This window comes from Conger conger, chromosome 1 (assembly GCF_963514075.1).
Source record: "Conger conger chromosome 1, fConCon1.1, whole genome shotgun sequence".
Lineage (NCBI taxonomy): Eukaryota > Metazoa > Chordata > Actinopteri > Anguilliformes > Congridae > Conger > Conger conger.
In genome coordinates, this window is record NC_083760.1 from 71949516 (window position 1) to 71974361 (window position 24846).

General features: G+C 41.5%; 3 protein-coding genes and 1 long non-coding RNA gene across 4 annotated transcripts; 1 reads left to right on the plus strand and 3 right to left on the minus strand.

Moving 5' to 3' along the window:
• Positions 1 to 3021: 3021 nt before the first annotated feature.
• Positions 3022 to 9404, minus strand: LOC133107795 (zinc-binding protein A33-like). Its single transcript, XM_061216987.1, has 7 exons — positions 9276 to 9404; positions 8270 to 8858; positions 8017 to 8112; positions 7579 to 7818; positions 7318 to 7340; positions 6931 to 7049; positions 3022 to 4146 (listed from the first exon to the last, which is right to left on the minus strand). Exons 2-7 carry the CDS (start codon positions 8792 to 8794, stop codon positions 3662 to 3664), a joined length of 1488 nt encoding a protein of 495 aa, XP_061072971.1. The 5' UTR covers positions 8795 to 8858; positions 9276 to 9404; the 3' UTR covers positions 3022 to 3661.
• Positions 9405 to 9498: 94 nt separating this feature from the next.
• Positions 9499 to 12426, plus strand: LOC133106462 (uncharacterized). Its single transcript, XR_009704506.1, has 3 exons — positions 9499 to 9636; positions 11519 to 11592; positions 12247 to 12426. It is a non-coding gene; the product is annotated as an uncharacterized LOC133106462 (long non-coding RNA).
• Positions 9921 to 14147, minus strand: LOC133106446 (steroid 21-hydroxylase). Its single transcript, XM_061216033.1, has 11 exons — positions 14054 to 14147; positions 13594 to 13683; positions 13255 to 13409; positions 12779 to 12874; positions 12270 to 12380; positions 11954 to 12046; positions 11498 to 11575; positions 11159 to 11272; positions 10807 to 10973; positions 10614 to 10717; positions 9921 to 10436 (listed from the first exon to the last, which is right to left on the minus strand). The coding sequence occupies exons 1-11, from the start codon at positions 14145 to 14147 to the stop codon at positions 10189 to 10191; spliced, it is 1350 nt and encodes a 449-aa protein (XP_061072017.1). The 3' UTR covers positions 9921 to 10188.
• Positions 14148 to 17149: 3002 nt separating this feature from the next.
• Positions 17150 to 24489, minus strand: tnxba (tenascin XBa). The gene is made up of 12 exons (XM_061218190.1): positions 24183 to 24489; positions 23625 to 23747; positions 23389 to 23532; positions 23185 to 23304; positions 22899 to 23048; positions 22514 to 22659; positions 21727 to 21859; positions 21309 to 21460; positions 20279 to 20375; positions 18771 to 18932; positions 18439 to 18602; positions 17150 to 17977 (listed from the first exon to the last, which is right to left on the minus strand). Exons 1-12 carry the CDS (start codon positions 24487 to 24489, stop codon positions 17879 to 17881), a joined length of 1797 nt encoding a protein of 598 aa, XP_061074174.1. The 3' UTR covers positions 17150 to 17878.
• Between the last annotated feature and the right edge of the window lie 357 nt (positions 24490 to 24846).

A 24846-nucleotide genomic window follows, 5' to 3' on the forward strand; every position in this document is an offset into this window, starting at 1 on the left:
CGAATTCAGGGATACCGTCACTCACCCGTCTGCTCTTCTCCTAGCCCAAAGAGCCTTCACTCGCTCCGGCTTTTGGAGAAACTCCCGACTGGCCTCCTACTAGCCCAAAGAGCCTTGACTCGCTCCGGCTGAGGTCTTTAGCTATATCGTCCAGGACCTTTGTCTGGATATATGTAGGCACAGAGCGCAACAAATGTACGCCCCTTCATTAGTATTCATTAATATTTCTGATAATCAATATTCAGAGACAATCCACCGCTCTTCTCCTTACTATAGATTGTTTATTCATATCGTCCCCTTCAAGGTACGTCATGCAGATGCATGTTCTCAAAACATTCCAGCATGATGTATACGCAGGGGCCTGTCCATTTAACTTGCGCGTCTGAGAATAATCTATCTTATCTTGTTTTAACTCCCTATTTCTAGGAAGATAATCCCCATGGTAGCTTCCGTCATGAGGTATTATGTTTTTGGTTCTGCAGGCTCTCAGGCACCAAGACAAGATAATCCAGAACACACAGTTAATGGCCGTGGCCTTGGAGGCCCATGGTACAGACAGGGAGAGACATCTCCACTCACACAGTTACAGAAAATAATATTGAGTAGCACAAAGCAAGTTATGATACTTTAATAAGTGTGTATACTCTGGATCATTCCAGCATAAGCAACCAATAATAGTATAAGAAATTAGTAAAGGATAAGCAATTAATAATATGATAAGTAATTAATAATGAAATAATCACATGAATATGTAATTTCAATAACATCTACTGCTGTAGCCTATCCACTTAAAGTTATGATGCGTTGTGTGTTCAGAGATGCTCTTCTGCATACCACTGTTGTAACGTGTTACTGTTACCTTCCTGTCAGCTTTGACCAGTCTGGCCATTCTCATCTCCTCTGACCTCTCATTTGTTAATGGGAGGCGTTTCTCTCTGCGGAACTGCTGATCAGTGTTTTGTTTTTTTTCTACATTCTTTGCTAATTCTTAGAGACTAGTGTGTGTGAAAATCCCAAGAGATCAACAGTTTCTGAAATACTCAAACCACCCTGTCTGCCACCAACAATCATTCCATGGTCAAAGTCACTTAGATCACATTTTTTCCCCATTCTGATGGTTGACGTGAACAGTAACTGAAGCTCCTGATCAGCATCTACATGATTGTACGCATTGCACTGCTGCCACCCAATTGGCTAATTCGATAATCACATGAATAAGTAGGTGTAATAAAGTAAAAATGTTCCGAATAAAGTGCTTGGTGAGTGTGTGTGTGCATGTGTATGTGTGTATGCGTGTGTGTGTGTGTGTGTGTGTGTGTATATATATATATATATATATATATATACAGCACTGTGCAAAAGTTTTAGGCACATGTGAAAAAATGCTGAAAAATAAGAATGCTTTCAAAAATAGGAATGTTAATAGTTTATTTTGATCAATTAACAAAATGCATGAACAGAAGAAGTGAATGAACCAAAGAAAAATCTAAATCAAATCAATATTTGGTGTGACCACTCTTTGCCATCAAAACAGCATCAGTTCTTCTTGGTATACTTACACACAGTTTTTGAAGGAACTCAGCAGATAGGTTGTTCCAAACATCTTGGAGAACTACCCACTGTTCTTCTGTGAATTTAGGCAGCCTCAAATGCTTCTGTCTCTTCATGCAATCCCAGACAGACTCGATGATGTTGAGATCAGGGCTCTGTGGGGGCCATACCATCACTTCCAGGACTCCTTGTTCTTCTTTACGCTGTATGTTTGGGGTCGTTGTCCTGCTGCAGAATAAATTTGGGGCCAATCAGATGCCTCCCTGATGGTATTGCATGATGGATAAGTATCTGCCTGTACTTCTCAGCATTGAGGAGACCATTAATTCTGACCAAATCCCCAACTCCATTTGCAGAACTGCAGCCCCAAACTTGCAAGGAACCTCCAACATGCTTCACTGTTGCCTGCAGTACTGCTCTCCAGCCCTTCGGTGAACAAACTGCCTTCTGCTACAGCCAAATATTTCAAATTTTGACTCATCAGGCCAGAGAACCTGCAGCCATTTTTCTGCACCCCAGTTCCTGTGTTTTTGTGCATAGAGTCACTTGGCCTTGTTTCCATGTCGGAGGTATGGCTCTTTGGCCACAATTCTTCCATGAAGACCACTTCTGACCAGACTTCTCCACACAGTAGATGAGTGTGCCTGGGTCCCACTGGTTTCTGCCAATTCTGGGCTGATGGCACTGCTGGACATCTTCTAATCGCGAAGGGAAGTAAGCATGATGTGTCTTTCATCTGCTGCACTAAGTTTCCTTGGCCAACCACTGCGTCTACGGTCCTCAATATTGCCCATTTCTTTGTGCTTGTTGCTGTGCTCAGTCATTCCATGGTGTATGACTTCTGACATTAAAGTGTCTTCAGCAACCTCACATTGGAAGCAGAGTTTAGCTGTTCCTCACCCAGTTTTAACCCTCCTACACAGCTATTTCTGTATCAGTAAATTATTGTGTTTCAACCTACATATTAAATTGATGATCATTAGCCAATCATGTGGCAGCAACTAAATGCTAACAAGCATGCAGACATGATCAAGAGATTCAGCTGTATTTAAGACCAAATGTCAGAATAGGGAAGAAATGTGTATTTAAGAGACTTAAATAAAGACCCACTGCCATATTGCAATCTATTCCTACAGAAGGTTCACAACATGCAGTACCATGCAATTCCAATAGAGGGAAGAAGGATGGCGGGAGGTCTTTATTTATTTTTTTATATGAAAAATTCTACATTGAAGATGCAATCATGAACATCAGTATGTATCAAGATATTTAAATAACAAAACATTGCACTCCCCTCCTCCCCAGGAGCTTACAAGATTTCCATTTCCATTTAAAAATAAAATGCAAAATTTTGAATGCAATTCACTTATGATCTGCTTATATAAGTACACATATCATTTAATGAAATATTAAGTGTTTATAGACAAGTATACAGTTTAAAGCATTTTTAATCATGAAAAAACTGGTTTATGCAGGTGGTTTTAAAGTTGTGGCTGACCGGTGTATGTATACACACACACACACACACACACACATAAAATACATTTGGTTGTTTTATTTTCGGCTTTAATATTGAAAACAAAAAGTGCCAATTTGGTCACAGTCATAATAATTGCTTCTGGTTATCATTATAATGTTATATTGTTACATAATTTGTTCTTATTACGTTTTGATAAAACATGCCAACTGACTTTTTTCATACCTGAATCATTATTTTGAATTCTGACCCATGAATTAATAGGCTCTTTTTAATTGTCACAAAACACAAAACTACATTTAAAAAAAACCCAATGATTTAAATAAAATATGGCATGAAATATATGGTTCATATTTGACAGAAAACAAAATTCAGCAGGAAGGCATACAAATGTTCAGCATGGTAAGGTTTTGCATTATGGACAGTAAGTCACAATGTAAACTTTCTGGAGATACTTGTAAATCCATCAAAGCAAATAAGGCATTTATTGCATGCTGGGAATCTTGCACAAGAAAAGGAAAAATGTTCAAGGTATTGATATGCCAGATAACATGTCAGTTTTGCAGGAAGGTGCGATTGAACAGATTGTGTCTGTTAGCTCAGACAGAAATTAGCAGTGGTTTGTACCCACCATTAAGATCTTGGATTTAGCAGCTTGAGAGGCTGGGCGTTGGAATCAGCACTGGGGTAAAAGAATGGATACAAGGTATCTTTGAAATTTTCCCCCAAGAAAGAGAACAGTGGACTCATGTTTTCTGTGTTGTAAAATGACAATTGGCCTGCCTCATAATCTAGGTACACACCAACCCTCCTCACCCCCTTGTTGCCCACAGTCCAGTACCCATTTTCAGGGGTCAGTACCACCCAGCCATCCCGCTCAGCTGTTTCACTGGCCACACCCACATCCCAGTCTGGCTGGTCTCCCACCTCTACCTCCCAGTAATGACGTCCTGAGGAAAAGCCACATTTGGCCAGCACGCATGGGCTGAACTCAAAGTGGGCCTCTCCCATGGCCGAAGCTTCCTTGGGGGTGTGGCTATAGCGGGCAGTTGTGAGGTCAATGGAGAGAGAGAGGAATGGATTGGCAGTAGCTGGGTCAAGTGTCAAAGAGCAGAGACCTGCATAAAAGACAATGAGAGATGGGGCTCTATTTTAACATAAATAGCAGCACAGATAAATAACTGTAACATAGACTGCTCTTGGTGATGATGTTTTACAGGTGTGAGATATTAGCATTCAATTCTGCACGCCCACTCACAAAAAAAAGTTGAGAGAGAAAGGGGAGGGGGGGGGGGAGAAAGAGAGAGCATTGTGTAATGTCATCTGGTATTCACTTTGTCTAACCACACTAATTCCAACTGTCACAGTACACTGTCCAGTGTTAATTCAACTCTTACAGAGTAAGTATGAATCAAATTGGGTCATATGGACTCACATTTTACTGTGTGATTGAGACCTCCTCTGCTTAAGTGCATCTGACCCAACAGGGAACGTTATTTATAAATGGCCACACATAATAGACTTAAAATGAAGACCTTGAATGAAATAAATCAGGATTTGCCTTGAATCTTGGCCTAGTTCATTTTCATGCTAGATGTAATAGGGCAATCTATGTCTGTAAATAGAAACATTATGATGATAAAAAAAGATAGAAGGAATATAAGATAGGGGCCATCAATTATGTGATGTAATGAAACAACATGGTATTTTATTAATTTATGTTTTTTCAAGAAACAAAAGAGGTTCAACTACTGTGTATGGGTTTTTTAAAAACGAATTTCTATTCAGGGGTTTCCTGTTAGTGAAGTACACAAACACAAATGCACACCTGCTATTTCCTGTTTCCATTGATGAACCATGACTCAGGGCAAAAACAGGATGTGGGTTATAGTAGCATGCATGCAAAAATACTGTATACAGTATGCAATGCACATGATATGGTACAAAGCAGACACATTTCTATCTGAGATTATTTCTGATACATTTTTTGTTATTAGAACTTCAGAACTATGATTTGGCAAATTTTCATACTACTGTAAGCATTTACAAATACTGGTGTGGGTAATATATTGCACCATGTCCAGTTTATATACAGTGGTGTGAAAAAGTGTTTGCCTCCTTCCTTCCTGATTTCTCATTTTTTTGCATGTTTGTCACACTTAAATGTTTCAGATCATCAAACAAATTTAAATATTAGTCAAAGACAACACAAGTAAATACAAAATGCAGTTTTTAAATGAAGGTTTTTATTATTAAGGGAGAAAAAAAATCCAAACCTACATGGCCCTGTGTGAAAAAGTGATTGCCCCCTAAACCTAATAACTGGTTGGGCCACCCTTAGCAGCAACAACTGCAGTCAAGCGTTTGCGATAACTGGCAATGAGTTTCTTACAGCACTGTGGAGGAATTTTGGCCCACTCATCTTTGCAGAATTGTTGTAATTCAGCCACATTGGAGGGTTTTCGAGCATGAACCGCCTTTTTAAGGTCATGCCACAGCATCTCAATATGATTCAGGTCAGGACTTCGACTAGGCCACTCCAAAGTCTTAATTTCGTTTTTCTTCAGCCATTCAGAGGTGGACTTGCTGGTGTGTTTTGGATCATTGTCCTGCTGCAGAACCCAAGTGAATTTTAGCTTGAGGTCACGAACAGATGGCCGGACATTCTCCTTCAGGATTTTTTGGTAGACTGCAGAATTCATGGTTCCATTTATCACAGCAAGTCTTCCAGGTCCTGAAGCAGCAAAACAGCCCCAGACCATCACACTACCACCACCATATTTTACTGTTGGTATGATGTTCTTTTTCTGAAATGCGGTGTTACTTTTACGCCAGATGTAATGGGACACACACCTTCCAAAAAGTTTAACTTTTGTCTCGTCAGACCACAGAGTATTTTCCCAAAAGTCTTGGGGATCATCAAGATGTTTTCTGGCAAAATTGAGACGAGCCTTAATGTTCTTTTTGCTCAGCAGTGGTTTTCGTCTTGGAACTCTGCCATGCAGGCCATTTTTGCCCAGTCTCTTTCTTATGGTGGAGTCATGAACACTGACCTTAACTGAGGCAAGTGAGGCCTGCAGTTCTTTGGATGTTGTTGTGGGGTCTTTTGTGACCTCTTGGATGAGTCGTCGCTGCTCTCTTGGGGTAATTTTGATTGGCCGGCCACTCCTGTGGATTTGTGGATAATGGCTCTCACAGTGGTTTGCTGGAGTCCCAAAGCTTTAGAAATGGCTTTATAACCTTTTCCAGACTGATAGATCTCAATTACTTTCTTTCTCATTTGTTCCTGAATTTCTTTAGATCTCAGCATGATGTCTAGCTTTTGAGGATCATTTGGTCTACTTCACTTTGTCAGGCAGGTCCTATTTAAGTGATTTCTTGATTGAGAACAGGTATGGCAGTAATCAGGCCTGGGTGTGGCTTGAGAAATTGAACTCAGGTTTGATAAACCACAGTTAAGTTATGTTTTAATAATAAAAACCTTCATTTAAAAACTGCATTTTGTGTTTACTTGTGTTGTCTTTGACTAATATTTAAATTTGTTTGATGATCTGAAACATTTAAGTGTGACAAACATGCAAAAAAATAAGAAATCAGGAAGGGGGCAAACACTTTTTCACACCACTGTATTTGTACAAATACATGTATTTGACCATGGTGTACTATAAATGTGAAAAGGTAAAATGTGGTAGAAAATGTGGTATAAAAGGTCAATGTGGACCACTCACAAAATATTTATACCCATTTATGCCACCAGAGTTTATAGATACAAAATATTTTCCAAGTGAGAAACAGCTCCTCATTCAAAAACATAGCCATGGATGAAGTATGATTGATGGCTCTGAGAACATGGTAACTAGCAAACTACAAAGGAGTTCTGAATGTATGTAATTATATCATACCTGGTTGAATGACTTCTTCTAATTTCTTCCATACAAAGTATTGAATGGGCCCTTTATAGATTCCCAGGTCAAACCACTCTGTGACATCATCACCCAGCACTCCAAACTGTGCTTTCATTCTTCATGAGAAAAAGAGCATAGACACCTAATTAAAGTGGAGCCAATTCATTTTATCTATAAAGCAAGGTGTTATCTATTATCTTACAAAACAAAAATATTCTTGAAACTTATTAGGCTGTAGTTTAATCATGGGATAGAGTTTCTTTATTTTTCTAAACAGTACAGTAAACAAATGATGTTCCAAAACAGTTCAAATAGATATTTTAGATACTTCACATGATTAAGTATACAGTCTTGTAGGTTGTTAATATTTATAAACATTCTCACCTCACTGTCACTTCTTGAACATCCTGTACAATCGTAAAGATGCACAAAAAATATAATTATTATCTGCCATTATTATTATTATTATTATTATTATTATTATTATTATTATTATTATTAGCTTTAGTAGCAATATTGTGTAGTAGTAGTATTAATAAGTCAGAGTAATTGCTATAGAGAAATAGAATTAAGAGTTTATAGGTAGCAAAGAAGCAAAGCAGTAGCCTATAGTACTAAAATAAGAGACTTTGTAAAGAAACTTACGTTGATCAGTGATGCAGGATCATGCCCTTCTTCCTCAAATCTGGCATTGAGTGAGGTAATGTCCTGGGCCAGTGTGTCAGTTTCCTGTGAGAGGTGAGACACGGCTTTCTGCCTGAGGGCCAGCAGCCTCTCGGTGTCTTTCTGCAGCATGGAGCACAGCCTCTCCCGTTCCCTCACGATGCCATGCAGCAGGGTGTCGGTCTCTTGGACGAGATGGGCTTGGAGGGAAACAGACTGGGACTGTGGAATCAAACAGGTTGCACTCCTTGAAAGACACGTTCGAAACAGCGAGGTTGAAACACTGTAACATTATTCCCACACAGTGGCACACTTTATTGTTCTGATATTGGGTGAGGGGTGCAGGGTAGCTATGGTGTGGCACTATTCAAATTTGTTATTGTTTGTTATTCATTCAATCTAATTATTTTAAAGATTTACCTTGATTTCTTGGATTTCGTCCTCACACTTATGGTGAAGCTTCTTAATTTCTTCCTTCTGGCTCTCAAAATGTTTCACAGTCATTTGGAAATTCTCCTGTAATGTAAAATTGTGATCAGATCATCATCATTCTGCCCCTCCATCTCTCATCCCTCCCCAATTCACTCTGCTTCACCCTACTCCACCCAACTGCACCTTTCTCCACCCCACTCCAGTGCACTTTTATGAAATCCTTTCCAACCCCGCCCCTCACCTGACACTGCATCAAAACCTCCTCTATGGGCGCCAGTCTGTGGGTGCGGTGCTCTTTGGAGACAGCACACACCACACAAATCCCTATCCGCTCTTCCTCACAGTACATCTTCAAGGGCTCCGAGTGGACTGTACACAGTCCTCTTCTTCCCTCCTTTTCTCCCGTCCTTGCCAATGCACTCATAGAAGAAGGGCACTTTCTGGTTCCCTCTAGCAGAACCTTGTGGTTGTGCATTCCCAAGCCACGAACTCTGTCCACGATAGTGGCAAGGAGCTTGTTGCCTTTTAAGGTAAACTGGGGGAAAATTTCACAACATAAAGGGCAGGTGAATCCACTATTGCTCCTTTCTTTGACCTCTCCCTGCTCCCTCCTCTCTCCCTTTTTCCAGTAATCTATGATGCACTGCCGGCAGTAGTTGTGTTCACAATCGAGTCTGACTGGGTCCACAAAGAGGGAGGAGCACAGTGGACAGGTGACCTCATTGACCAGACTCATGGCCAACCCTGCCTCTTCTCCTGAAGTCATTCCAGGAAAGGTCTAACTTCCTCTGGTGAATCAGATCAATTGTTCAAGGTTTTTTGTTTTTTGACTGAAACAGAAGAAAAACACATTTGATTATATTGAACCTTTGAAGAACATGTACCATAACAGAAGACAATGATTCCCTGTAGTGTAGGCTTAAAGCTGTTTGCTCCCAAGTCTGCTTGTTAGATGAATGACTATGATTGATTTATGAATACACATAATCAGATTTCAGCATGATGCTTGAGAAGTATTGTATAATTATACTAACAGAATTGATTAAACACAAAATGAGATTTTTCTAGTTTGCCTCAACTGTGAAACACATACGCTACTGAATTTACCATCATCTCAGTAAAACCTCTAAAATCATGAATGAGTTTACTCATCTCAGTAAAGACACATTGCTGCAGTACATTCAGTCGGGTTTATAAACCTTCAAACTGAAGTTGTTGAGTCTCACAGAGAAAACCCAGACACTGACCTCTTCACTTGTAATCTTCAGTCCTAATTCATCAGATTTGCCTTCTAGTCTCTTTCCTTCTATTGGTTTCAGACTGAACAGACGACTTTCACTGTTTAGCCTCCACCTCCCCCTTGAAACATTCTGAAAGAACCGCTTGGCAGATTTAAAAGGGACTTCCTCCTTCTCTGCCCCCCTCCCCTTCCTCTCGGTCTCATTTTGCAGAAAAAAAAGATGTGCGTTGACAACAGCGCCATGTTATTAGCATTAGCATATTAGCACAATTAGATAGCTAACAGTTCTATGGCTCCATGGAATTAGCTGAGTAGTTTCTTCTGTCAAACAAGCCACAAGATATGTCCTCAGATACAGGTGTGCATATGTGAGTACGCAGGTGTGTGCAAATTTGTGTACAGTATGCTCTGGAGATTAATATTTCACTTGTGCATCCATATCCACAAACATATTGCCTCAAAATTGTGTGCAGAAATTAAAATGTATTTTAATGACAGACAATCATTTGAGTTTTATATTTTATTTCTTACAAAATGCCTAAATGAAGGGGATGAAGCACAAAACAGTAAACACAATTTAACAGAAAGCACAGCAGTCATCAGATCTGACAAGAATTATAATTTGTGCCAGGCGAATGGATGGTCAGGGGCATCTGATCATATCCCTTTTTGAGTCAGCGTGAGTACAGTTAAGCATAGCACACATCCATGGTTCTAATGGTCTTTGTAGTCTGCAATATGTATTTACAAAAAACAATGTTCCATGACCTGCAATACTGTTAAACATGGCAGTCTTCTAATTCTCCCCCTGCAGTCAGCATTGCATTCTGAGGTAATGTACTGGCATTACCAAACACAAAAAGTATTGATGAATCAGCATAGCACACACAAATTTATTTAGTATTAAATGACAAAAAAGTTCAAGTTAAAGGTCTTGGATGCACTATGACTTGAAATGGTTTGACCTTGAGGACCACACTTGCTACCCCAGTTAGGTCAGGCAAAGTGTCTTTGTTTCCACAGGGAAGAAATTGAAAATCACGAAGTAAGTAGGCAGTGAACAGGAAGAGCTCCATTTTGGCTATAGACTCCCCAAGGCACAGGCGGGCCCCACCTCCAAATGGCAGAAGAGCACGAGTGGAAGCTCCACCTCCGTCTAAAAAACGTTCTGAAAGTGGAATTATAATCAGCAAAATTCTCACAGTTTACTAACAACAAAACCAAAAAATATGGGTTCTCACAGACCAGTTCATATTTCTGTACTAGAATTGTGTACTGTACATGTTGAGTGCTGCAGCCTGAGATGCATCATTGGTGAATATGTATATTAAGTCAGCTGCACAACCTGGTTTGAAGGCATAGGGGTCAGTCCAAATTGCTGGGTCATGGTGAGCACCATAAATATTGGGGATGATAACGGTGTCCTTTGGGATACAGTATCCTGCAATGCTGAACACGGATACAATACAAATTCAGTGCATGTATCCAAATGAGCTCAGGAACAACATTCAAAGGTGCAGTTATCTTGTACTTCCTACCTGCTGTCTCTAGTGGCTCGGTGAGGAACTGCAAGTGGAGCCACAGGTCTGAGTCTAAGCACTTCACTGATCAGGGCAGACAAGCAGGGCAGCTTGAGTCTATCACTGTACTGTGGATACCGAGTATCCAGCACTGTACACAGCTCACTGTATACTCTGCACTGCACCTAGAGAGAGAGAGAGAGAGAGAGAGAGAGAGAGAGATGTTTATTTCAAATAAAATCAAGCATATTATGATTTGGCCAATACAGTAGAGAACACTGATGAAGTAAAACAGAAGCAGTGTCATTCTGTTTGAGCTGATGATGACAAGGTTTGAGTGAATGAAATGAAATGGTATACAGGTCTGCACCTCAGGTCTGTGAAGTAAGAAGGCCACAGTCCAGCACAGCCAGGCAGCAGTGGTCTCTGTGCCACCAATGAGCAAATCCACTGTAGTCATGTGAACATGAGTTTCCGTCAGTGCCTGGAGGCAGAATAAGATTTAATGAATAATGTATGTTATACAACCTTCAATTAATTAAGTGTAGTCAATTTGTAATACTAAACAGAGGCATGGTAATTTCAAAATGATTACTGTATTTAAATGGCATTGGGCATTACGTAATCAACAAATAAACAACAAAATCACAGTACTGACAACAAATGATGATTGTGACCTATTACCCAGGACAGGTACAACATTACCCACCACCTTCTCTTTTTCCCCCAGCGGCTGATCCAGGTTCTCAAGTAGAGAGGCTGCTACAGTGCCCCCTGTCCCTTCATCCTGGCATAGCACCTGAGGTAAACATCCAGCCAAAAAGGAAGTATGCTATAGCCCTATTTGCATGTGCCAACACCGTTTTATGGTGCAAATTCTTACATGCTTGTGCTGATGGACGCGTGGCCTGTAGTGTAGTGGTTATGGCACATTACTGGGACACACAAGGTCAGTGGTTCGATCCCCAGTGTAGCCACAATAAGATCCTGTTGGGCCCTTGAGCAAGACCCTTAACCTTGCATTGCCCCAGGGGAGGATTGTCTCTTGCTTAATCTAATCAACTGTACGTTGCTCTGGATAAGTCTGCCAAAATGCAATTAATGTCATATAATGATATACATGACCCATTGTCCTTATTAATAACAGCTGGCAGATTCCTTCCATACTCGCCTTATATTCTTGGATATGCGATCTAATGATGTCATCTCTCCGGGCCACCTCTTTCAGTAGACGAGAGAAAGGAGGATTGGGCAACTTCTATATAAATGATATATAAACAACTGTTCAACAAATACTACATGCACTATATTTATTAAGTAGTATCTATTTAATTAGACTATTTCACCTGCATGGCGTTGGGTTTGTGCCATAAGTAAGATCAAACAATAAAATAATTTGATCAAGAAAAATGGCAGGTTGTGGCAATTTCCCCTCTGACTTGACACTTTGTATTACAGGCAATGTGAATGATGTTCCATACCCTGAGCAGTGGAAAGGAGTCCAGAGCGGAGATCCAGGAGGAGCCCCACAAAGACACAATTTCATTCAAACAGCCATGCAGACGATGCAGCTCAGGGGAGCTCTTGTCATACTGGGAGAGAGCATGGCTTATAGTGTTAGAGTGGGGATACCGTTTGATGGCAAACACATACAACATTCAGTGGCATTTCTATGAGAGTTATAATAAAATGATAACGTTTCAATTTCAGTAAATGTCAGGGCTCCCCAGTCTCTGTAGACCTCATTTACTTCATTAAGACTGATAAAGACCAAGCAGGAAAATCTAAACAGTAAACCAGTACACCCAACATCTAAAGCAAAATCAACAGTGGGCTGACAATTATTTCCCTTATAGGTACTTTTCCTTATAGAAATGCTTCTTTCATGAAGCATTTCCTGCATATTATGTGATGAGCAATCATTCTTAAGCTTTTAAAAAATGAAGATGCTGTTGCTAATTATTTACATTCAGGTAAAGAGAGTACTGACTTCTTTTCCAAAAACCAGAGTAGTGATGACATTACTGGCAGCCACGGTGAAGTCCTCTGACAATTCCACAGGAGTCTCATTGTAGTCCAATAGAACCTGCAAATGCATGCACACACACCCAGAAATAATAATACACCCTGTATGACTCTGTCAGTAAATTCAGTCCAGGTCAAATTCACTTCAGTTCCATGGAATGAATCAATCCAGCCTACCATTTACTCTCAGTCTCCACTTTATACAACATAGAAGAGAGTCATGGTGGAACCTTGCTCATATGAAAAGACTACACCCAGGATGGGACACAAATCAATCGCAACCTTCATTTCCTTTTCATTAGATAACTAAATACACTATATACGTATATAAAAAACATACTTGAATTTGAACTGAATTGTTACTGTAGTTACGAACATGGTGCACAATGCTTCTTGTGCAATGAATCACAACTCGTAAAATGCCATGTATACATCCTGTACCTGCCTGAGGCTGAGAGCCTGCCTCTGAATCACAGAGTGCAGAGACTGCGCAGAGCAACGCTGCAGAGCACTGTGGGCCACGCGCCGATGTGTCCGCCACGCATTACTGTAGTCCCCCAAGGAGATGGATTGCCCACCACCTGACACAATATCACCTGAGAACAGTAGAAAGAGTGAGAGAAAGAGATAAACAGAGGGAGAGAGAAAAAGAGAGAGAGACTGGAAAGGAAGGAAGCCAAGAAAAGGGAAGAAAAGACAGAAACCTGTGTTAAGAGGCAAAGCGTAAGTTTGGTCAATTTGTGGGGTGCAGAACAATGGCCTGGGTAGGGAGTTTGTTACCAGTGTATGAGTGGGGTCTCCCTGCAAAGTCTGACCACTTCTTCACCAGGGCCTCCCGGATAACCTCAGCACTGCTCAACACAACTATGGCTTAAAGACACATGTACACAATCACACAATCAATCAAAGACTCAGATTTGAGCACTAATTCCAACACACTCACTTCATTACAAGCATCTCCAGTGGTGATTTAAAAAGCTTATCATTCAAGTTAACACAATCATGCTACTTAAAGATAAGATAAGATAAGATAAAGTGTGCGTGTGAATGGGTGAATGAGAAGCATCAATTGTACAGCGCTTTGGATAAAGGCACTATATAAATACCAACCATTTAAATAAAATTCAAACTAAGCAAACCGCCAAGCTCAATGTGAAGTAAGAGTAAGTGTCATTCCAAGGGTAAAAAGACACACGGCACTGCCAAATGATATAAAGACAATGCAGGCTGTAAACCTTACTCGTGTTGCCACAGTTGAGTCGGTAGATGCTGCCATAGCGGCGAGCCAGTGAGGTCAGATGATTGGGGAGGTGGTCTCGTGTTAGCTCCAACATGTTACCCAGAAGAGGGAGGGAGGGGGGGCCAGGGAGGGAGGGGGAAAGAGAGGGAAGTAGCTGGTTGAGAGAGCAAAGGAGTGTGGAGAAAAATTATTACAAAATACGCCATACAAATTAACCTGCGGCTTTTACAAAGCAGAGAAGAAAAATGTATACTATCAGCAAACTGACTATAATACATGAACAGCATTAACAGTAATAGCTGGATATTACAAAGTAATGTACTGAGAGAGCACACAATGGGCATGCTATGATACGTATGAATCTGCATCAATATATCAGGATAATGTATAATAGGCCATGAAATACAAACATTTTATTGTAAAAATCATAGTCTGAAACTCATGAAAATGTCTTTCTGGAAGAATGAAATGGCCATGACAAGGCTGAGATCCTTACATTTGTTTACGTCCAAAAACCCAACTGAAAACCCCATTGACACTTACCTTTTGATTGAGAGCATGACTTCTGATCAGTCTGTCTGGGTGATAAACAAACACCAGCCAGAATACAAACAGCACAACTGCTGAACCCACACACACAAAAGTCATGAAAACTGGCATCACATTAACAGATTACCACTTTGAAAGTGCAGACACCATCTCAAAATATCTTCTCCTTTTATATTCTCTCCATCTCTCCCGCCTCCTCTATCTTTGTCTCTTCTCCATTGACCTGCTGACATTTGTCCTCTTACTCAAGGATGGACAAACATTATTCCAAATAAGTCAAATTACTTTCCGGCAGCCACATTGAAGTGAAAACCATGAACACAAGGTCATAATGTATTATTACAATGCACTTGCTGATCTTTCAGAATAAAAAAAACAGAATAATATACATAACCTAGACCTTAACTAACAACAAGATATATAGCTGTGACCCCTGAAAGGGCAAACAAATGGATGTGCTATTGAAAAAGCACTGTCTAAATGAAAGCCATAAACATATTGTGCAATTCTGCTCTATAAACGGTGGATAAGGTAACATCACACAGGAGTTATTATCAACAGGTACAGATCCCATTAATATTGCTCTCAGCACAATCTAATGAACCTGAGATGTGAATTATAAAATGTGCAAATATAAAGTGAAAAAGATCAGAGAGAGAGAGAGATTATATAAACAGAATTGGAGGGAATTATGGGAAGTCAGGGATTCAGTCAGGGATACTCCAGTACAACCTTGAGAGAGGCACAGACATTTGGGCCTTTCTGGCCATGTTGACCTTCTCTGGGCATAGTTACAGTGGGAGCAATAATTATTTGATCCCTTGCTGATTTTGTAGGTTTGCCCACTTACAAAGAATGGAACTGTGTAGAATTTTAATCATAGGTACATTTTAACATTGAGAGACAGAATATAGACACACTCCCTCCACAGATTTTCGGTGGGATTTAGGTCTGGAGACTGGCTAGGCCACTCCAGGACCTTAATACGCTTCTTTTTGAGCCACTCCTTTGTTGCCTTGGCCGTATGTTTTGGGTCATTGTCATGTTGGAAGACCCATCCACAACCCATTTTCAGTGCTCTCACTGAGGGAAGGAGGTTGTTGCCCAAAATTTCCTGGTACATGGCCCCATTCATCCTCTCCTCAATACGGTGAAGTCGTCCTGTCCCCTTAGCTGAGAAACACCCCCAAAGGTTTCCACCTCCATGCTTCACAGTGGGGATGGTGTTCTTGGGGTTGTACTCAGCATTTCTCTTCCTCCAAACACGGTGAGTCGAGTTGATGCCAAATAGCTCTATTTTGGTCTCATCTGACCACATCACCTTCTCCCAAGCCTCCTCTGGATCATCCAGGTGTTCTTTGGCAAACTTCAGATGGGCCTGTACATGTGCCTTCTTCAGCAGAGGAACCTTGCGCGCGCAGCAGGATTTTAATCCTTCACGGTGTAGTGTGTTACTGATGGTTCTCTTCGTGACTGTGGTCCCAACTGCCTTCAGGTCATTAACAAGCTCGTCCTGTGTAATACTGGGCTGATCCCTGACCTTTCTCATGATCACTGATATCCCACAAGGCGTGGAGCCCCAGACCAAGGGAGATTGGCGGTGACTTTGTGTTTCTTCCATTTTCAACAGTTGTTAACTTCTCACAAAGCTGCTTGCTTATTTTCTTGTAGCCCATCCCAGCCTTGTGCAAGTCTACAATTTTGTCCCTGATGTCCTTAGACAGCTCCTTTGTCTTGGCCAAGGTGGAAACGTTGGAATCTGATTGATTGTGTGGACAGGTGTCTTTTATACAGCTACATAACGATGTAACGAGTTGACACAGGTGTTTTGGGTAATGAGTTGAGATTAGGAGTGCTTCTTAATGGAAAACGAACTGGTCTGTGGGAGCCAGAATTATTGCTGATTGGTAGGGGATCAAATACTTATTTCATGCAAAAATATGATGTTGTTATTGTGGATTATTTTGTGATATTCTGTCTCTCAATGTTAAAATGTACCTATGATTAAAATTCTACACAGTTCCATTCTTTGTAAGTGGGCAAACCTACAAAATCAGCAAGGGATCAAATAATTATTGCTCTCACTGTATATACCATGCCAATTCACACACCATTTAGACCTATGGGAAATTTGGAGATTCCAAACATCTTATTACATGTAATCCAGAAAAAAGGCTAGGAGTGGTCCTTAGAACACTAAAAAACTACACACTCAGGAAAATCAGGGGACTGACATTAGATGCAAAAAGTTGTTTTGTATTACATTATAAAAAGAACAAACATGATGAAACCTGATGAAGATGTTGAAACGTGCGTTGTTCCTCTTTCTGTAACGTAATAATTAATATCTTTTCGCATATAAGGTCAGTCACCTGTTGTTCCTGAGTGTATGGTATTTTCAGTGTTCTGGAGTCAGCTGAGGACCACTCCAAGCCTTTTTTCAAAACCATGCCACCTTATCACAAACAACATAGACAAAAACAACGGCTAGACTGAATGGAATTGTTTAAAAGTACCATATCCGGTACATCTTCAACATTGCTTTATTAGACTGGAGAATTTCCTGGGGACAAAACAACAAAACACAAAGCGATTCTAAACCAAAAGCACAGTACAGACAATGCCATGAAAACACTCATGAAAATGCCATGAGTGCATACGGAGATCTCCACATTCCACATACTTTCAATAGCTGCAGTGTGCAGTACCAACAGAGCATGGAAACAGTGCATATTCATTCCATCAACAGTCAGGAGCAACACACTTGGAAAAATGCACTCAGAGACATGGGGGGAAAACCATGACATGAATAGCATGGAAAACCTGTACACACAATGTGTTAAAAACATTTCATGTCATTTTACAAAAGGTTTTCTGCCTTATTGCATTGTGTGTATAAACAGAAGAGTTTCATGGGATGCCATTTAGAAAAGAGATTTAGGGCTCTAAGCGTGGCAGGTCTGGGTATGGACGGTATGTGTCCTGTCTGGGTGAACAGTCAGTGTGTACACTGTGGTGTTGTGGTGTGTGTGCCTGTGTATGTGTGTGCAGTGTGTGTGTGTGTTAGCGTGTGTTAGAATGCATACGTTTATGTTTGCCAGTATGGCACATGTTTGTGTGTCCATGTGTCCGTGTGTGTGTGTGTGTAATGTGGATAGTGGTGATGTGCGTGTTCCCTCTCCCTCACTCTCTCTCACTCTCTTTCTCATTTGCTCTCTCTCTCTGTCGGACTCTCTTCCTCACTTGCACTGCGTCTCCCTCTTTTGGGCTGCCTGTCTAGCTGTGAGTCCGGGATGGGAAGGAGGCTGGCCGCAACTTCATCTCGGTGAAGGGGATGGAGGAGTCCTTGCCTTTCCGGTCAGTCCAGATCACACCCTGAAACACAGAACAGGAGCAGTCACTAACTAGCTACCACATGTCCATGATATGCATGCTCCCTGAATCAATAAAGGGAAATCATTCTAATGCAACTAATCCAATTCTAATACTCATTGTAATGTAATGACCGTGCCTTAATGCTCACATTTACACAGGAAAGTGGGTATAATTTCAAAGCCACTGCAAACTCCATACAAACACCAACATCAATCAATTCCATAATGACTATACTCTGATTTAGCCCTGATAAACACCCGTAACTAAAGTCATGCAAGCTTTAAAAGAGTTTGTACTTCAAAGTAAGGATGCATGATACTGTAAGGTCCATGACTGAGGGGCTGTATGTAGTGCCTAACCTAACCATTAGTCTAATCAATTGTAAGTCTATTTGGATAAAAGCGTCAGCAAAATAAATAAATAAATAAATAAATAATAAGTATGATTATTATTATTATTACCTGGTCGGTGGTGCCAGTGTTGTAGAGGCCATTGATGTTGGCTTTCCGGCAGTTCTTGTGCCACCAGCCTCCCCTGTAGGACGTGTCACAATGGGTGCTGATGGGGAAGGGGTCTTTGTCATGTGTGGAAAATGGGCGGTCGTTGTAATGTCTCATGGAGTCTCCTACACAGAACAAGTGGGGTGGGATGGGGTGGGTTGAAGCAATATGTTGAAGCAAAATAATTTTCTCCTTGTTATGCCCCCCTGACTGTACTGTATGTCTCCCATTCCTTCTCTCTTTTTCTCATTGTTTTGCCTGTCTCCTTCCCTCCCTCTTCCCCAGCTTCTTACCAGCAGTACCCGAGTACCCAGACACTCTGAGTGCATAGTGTTTTCTCTGACCATCCACGTAGAAGAAAGAATAGTGGGCATAGGCAGACTCCGCCCCTGCACGGAGGTCCACACGCAGGGCCATGGGTCTAAGGATGGTGAGATTGTGAATGTTTTCATTGCCTGGAGGGAGAAAGAGAGGTCTTATAGTTTCAGACAGAGTGGGCACTATTTTCTTCTGTCAGTTTATGTACTGTTGACTCCGCCAGGTTTAACTATCCATCCATCCATCCATTATCTGAACCCGCTTATCCTGATCAGGGTCGCAGGGGGGATGGAGCCTATCCCAGCATACATTGGGCGAAAGGCAGGAATACACCCTGGACAGGTCGCCAGTCCATCGCAGGGCACACACACCATTCACTCACACACTCATACCTACGGGCAATTTAGACTCTCCAATCAGCCTAACGTGCATGTCTTTGGACTGTGGGAGGAAACCGGAGTACCCGGAGGAAACCCACGCAGACACGGGGAGAACATGCAAACTCCGCACAGAGAGGCCCCGGCCGACGGGGATTCGAACCCAGGACCTCCTTGCTGTGAGGCGGCAGTGCTACCCACTGCACCATCCGTGCCGCCTCAGGTTTAACTAGTTAATTCAATTCTAATTTGCCTGACTTTTTAGCGAGCCAAAATGACTAGTAACAATCTCTGTACATAATTATTTTGTTTGATCTATTGCCTGTATGGACTACTATTTACTTAGTTTCAGCATTAATATAAATAATATAAATTCATAGCAAATTGTTGAGTACATTTTTTCCAGAGTGCACAGTTGAACTCTAAATTCTCTAAACTCTTGAAATGAATGATGTGAAGCCTGTGGAGCTAGTTCAGGCAGACAACTCAAGAAGTGCCGCCCCCTCACATGATGCTCACGTCTAATGGGAGGGGCTATATAAAGCACAAACCTTACCTGTTTAGGCACACTCTACCATGCTATGCTGCCTGCTAGCTGTTGCATGCATTGACGCATCTGCCCTGATGCAATCATACAAATCTGCCCTGCAGCCTGGTTCATTCTGCATGCTAAAGCCATTGCGCTGCCTGGCTCTTTCTGCTGCACTGCCTGTTTTGGAATACAGCCATTATATTGCATGCTATTGCCACTTTCTCTAGCTGCTTTTGCTAAAATTATCCTGCCATTCCTAATTCATACCTTCACAATGTTTGCACTACTACCACCACCCCAGCATCTACCGGTGAGCTCTGCTTTTTAAGATCCCATGAGGAGGGGTTTGTAGGGAGGGATGAGAGGCAGATCCGAAAAGTTTGAATTTACATTAAACCTAAATATTAATATTAATATTGCTTAATTATTTGTGAGTTGTCTAACTGAAATATGATAATCAGAAATTTAGGTGTGACTGATTACTTTTCACAGACATTTGAATTTTCGAATTTGGCTGCAAACAAACAAGAATAACAGCATCAACATGAAATTGAGCAATACATTTCAACCTTACCAAGCCAGAATTCTCCACTCAGATTTCCAAAGCCATAACTGTAGTCACTCCATCCTCTGAAGAAATTTGCCTCCCCATTCATCCTCCTTTGGATGACCTGACAACACACACACACTGTTATGAGAAGGAAAGCAGTATTTACATTATGTGTAATAATTACACTTTATGAATGCTTAATGTGTGCCCTATTGGTAAGTGCAACACAAGTAGAAAATGTAAGGTATTATAACCTTATATTTATTTAAATAACATGTAAATACTTCACAAGACAGCTACCAGTGAGCACTAGAGCTGACCAATCACCAAAATGACATATAGTCCCCATGACGCTCACAAACAATACAACCCATAACATGAAAGCCAGTCAGCTCACTGTGTAAAAGACCCCGATCGCTCATATATGTAAATAATCAAAGTTTAATTATTGATTCCACACACAGGGTGTGTGTGTGTGTGTGTGTGTGTGTGTGTGTGAGTGTGTGTGTGTGTGTGTGTGTGTGTGTGTGCGTGAGTGTGTGCGTGAGTGTGTGTGTGTGAGTGTGTGAGTGTGTGTGTGTGTCTGTGTGTGTGTGTGTGAGTGTGTCTGTGAGTGTGTGTGTGTGTGTGTGTGAGTATGAGTGTGTCTGTGAGTGTGTGTGTGTGTGTATGAGTGTCTGTGTGAGTGTGTCTGTGTGTGTGTGAGTGTGAGTGTGTGTGTGTGTGAGTGTGTGTGTGTGTGTGTGTGTGAGTGTGTGTGTGAGTGTGTGTGTGTGTGTGTGAGTATGAGTGTGTCTGTGAGTGTGTGTGTGTGTGTATGAGTGTCTGTGTGAGTGTGTCTGTGTGTGTGTGAGTGTGAGTGTGTGTGTGAGTGTGTGTGTGTGTGTGTGAGTGTGAGTGTGTGTCTGAGTCTGTGTGTGCGTGTGTGTCTGTGTGTGTGTATGTGCGTGTGCGTGTGCGTGTGCGTGTGCGTGTGCGTGAGCGTGCGTGTGCGTGTGTGTGTATTTTACACACTGGCCCACTCTACTCCCTTGCAAATTCTCTGCTCCCATACCGTCCAGCCTCCACCATCCGTCTCCATGTCACAGTAGACCCGAACCGGCCTCCCCTGCCGTCCTGCAGGAAAGACTTCTACCTCTCCTGACTGCTGCATCCCGTTCAGCAGCTCCTGGGAGCAGTCAGTGGGGAAGGGCATGCGCAAAGACCCTGTGGGGGAGACCACATGCTCACATTTACCTGATAGAAGCAAAGTGCTTTTCCTACCCAAGGCAAGGATGCACAAGAGCACATCAGAATCCTCACTCTGTGCCCATGCCCATACTCCATCATGTTTACATCTCTATTCATGCATCAGTTGTGCCCTCTACCCCACATTGTTCCCCTGCGTAGTCGGATAAACGGTAAGTTATGTTGGATAAAAGCATCAGCTACATAACTGAAATGTTTTGATACAACAATACATGAACACTCACCTGTTTTGAACTCAGTGGAGATGATAGTAATATACCGTCCGTTCCTCTCTCCCTGTACCCGCACTGTATACTCTGACAAAGGACTCAGTCCAGTCAGTTTGAATTCGGTCATGGTGGAGGCAAGGGTAACTTCCTGAGAAGACCATGGGAAACTGATCATTTATTGCCTGTGTTTTTCATTTTCCAGTAGATCCACTTATCAATGTTTATACCTACTTTTTTCCACTATCTGCAATTCAAATATACCTATATCCTCAGTCAAATCCAAAGCCATTTTTAATATGATGTTAGAATTTAGGATTTGGGTCTTGGGATTTTATTTTTTGTTTTTCTTAAAGGGGAGGCCTGTAGTGTAGTGGTTAAGGTACATGACTGGGACCTGTAAGGTTGGTGGTTCGATTCCCAGTGTAGCCGCAATAAGATCCACACAGCCGTTGGGCCCTTGAGCAAGGCCCTTAACCCTGGGGGGATTGTCTCCTGCTTAGTCTAATCAACTGTACGTTGCTCTGGATAAGAGCATCTGCCAAATTCCGATAATATCATGTTAAAGCTTTGCATTTACTTGACATTGTGATCACATAACAAATAATTATGCATCTATTATTTCCAGACTAGGTCCCAGACCTGTATATATTTTATATTTATAAAAACCAAAGAAGATAAAAGCACAAAAAGAAGAAAGAATTCCACCTGCATAAATTATCAGTTAAAACACAGAGCACTTGAGAAATAGACTAGAATGGTAATTTTGTTAATGTGAGCTGGGGTGAGCTTATCTTTCACTCACCTTTTCATCTTCTCCTGCCCTCTGATATGTAAGTCTGTAGCTTGTAACTGCCATATTAGGTGATTTCCATGACAACACAACAGAGCGTGGAGTCACCTGACTGACGGGCGTTTCTTGGGGGACCTCCCCCCTTCTAATACCATTTCCTGGGAGGCAAAAACACTTCAATCATAGGATGCCCAACTGACAGATGATATGAATAAGTCAACCAAATGCATACATTTATTACACAACAAAGTTGGCAACTCTGAACATTAGTTGATATGAAGGCATGCATGTGCTTTGACAAACCATTTGTAACTGAGTATTGTGTGTGTGTGTGTCTGTGGTTGCGTGTGCATGTGTGTGTTTGTGTGTGTATGTGTGTGTGTGCGTGTGGACTGACCTCCAGCTGTGGTGAAGGTTGCAGTAGTCCCAGTGCTTTGCAAGCTATCTAATTGACTGATGACTGTGACAGTATAGACCTTTGCAGGAAGAAGACCCTTCAGCTGGTGCTTAGAATTACTGCCTGAGACCTTGACTATCATATCTGGTGCTGAGGAAGAGAGGGAGAGAGTGAATATTTGTTCTATAAAGTTTGAATATATAAAGATAAACTGGCAGGCAATTAAGTGACCACCGCACTGATACCCTTGACTTGTAAACATACAAAAATGGGAGATGGCACACACCCTTTTCAGACCCATAAGTGATGATGTACCAATCAACTGTTGCCAGGGCAGGTTTCCACACCAACAGTGCCTTCGTTTCAGTGACATTGACAGCCCGGAGTCCCGTGGGTGGGTCAGGGACTAGGACAGGGAGATAAAACCAGAACGAGTGATACCAAAATATAGAGAAAGAGACAATGAAAAAAAAGCACATTAATATTTTACCTGTGATTACAAGGCCCTTGACTGGGTCACTCTCTTTCAAGCCCAGCACAGAAACCACATTGACCTCATAGGATGAGCCAGAGGAGAGCTGAGACAGAGTCACACTGGAATGCTTTGCATCAACTGACACAGATGAGGAGTCCCCTGTGGAGAATAAAAGATGCATTCAATATTTGGCAGCACTGAAATACAAGAAAGTAACCAAATTCTGAGTGTAGTTACACCAGCACTCTCACCATCTTCGATATGGGTAGAGGTGACCTTGAAGCCGGTAACGGGGCTTTTTGGTTTTGTCCAGGACACAGAAAGAGAAGAGTCTGTTACATTGCTGAACAGCAGTTCAGAGGGAGATTCTGGACCTGGGATGGAGGCAGAAATCAACCAAAAGATCAGCCACAAGGACACAAACTCTGCGTAAGGAACTCATTCAATGTTTAAAACTGACTTTGGTGTCTGGTGATACGGTTGGAAGCAGCTCTTTATCGTAATTTAAATTGCAAATGCATCTTCCATCTACAAACATGTAAAAGATTAAAATGCCCAAAACACAGCATCATCAGAAATTACTTATAGCACTGATATTAGGCACTCTCAGAAATAAAGTAGAAGTGGAGAAACATTTTTGTTCTTCATGGATCAAATTACAGTAATGTTTCTTTGGGTACAAATAAGTACATTTTCCAAGCAAAGAAAGGTATGAATTAGTTATATATTGCTGGCTAGGGGCACAATTTTTTCATACCTTTATTTCCGAGAGTGGGGGGCCTAAGTAGAAATGCAGAGCTTAGAGATACCTGTGGTGATGGTGAAGTGGTGGATTTTGGATTGCAGTCCTGAACTTATCCCAAATAGTGTCAGGGAGTAGCGAGTATGAGGTTGAAGGTTCCGGAAGGTCAGGGATCGTGCATTTCCTGGAATGACCTGTGATACTTTCTTAAGGTTCTTGTCACTGACTCTACCAATGGTGCTGTTGTGCGACTTAGTGAGGGACTGATGTGTACTGCTACCCTCACCACTCTTTCTATGGCTGTCAGTTATGTTCCTTTGGACAGTACTTTTGGCACTCTCCCCTTTTGTCTCTGTTTCACTCAAACTGATCATTACTTCACTTTTCTCTTCTTCCTCTTCTTCTGTCTCCTCTTCATCCTCTTCCTCTTCTTCACCACTCCCAAGAACATATTCCCTTCTGGTCACCACAAAACTTTGGAACATTCCTCGTGGGGCTTTCCAAATTATTATGAACCCCCTGGAAGTTATGTTTTGAACTTCAACAGAATTTAGGAATGATCCCATATTTCTGGTTCTGCTGCTTGTTGTGTTGGTTTGGGGTATAACTGTTTTAGAAGTGTTTTTGTGATGGCTTGAAGTTCTTATTGTTACATTGAAGCCTGTTTGACTTGAAGTGTCATTATGACCAGTTTTAACATTAATGGGCCTTGTTTTACTGCTACTGGCATG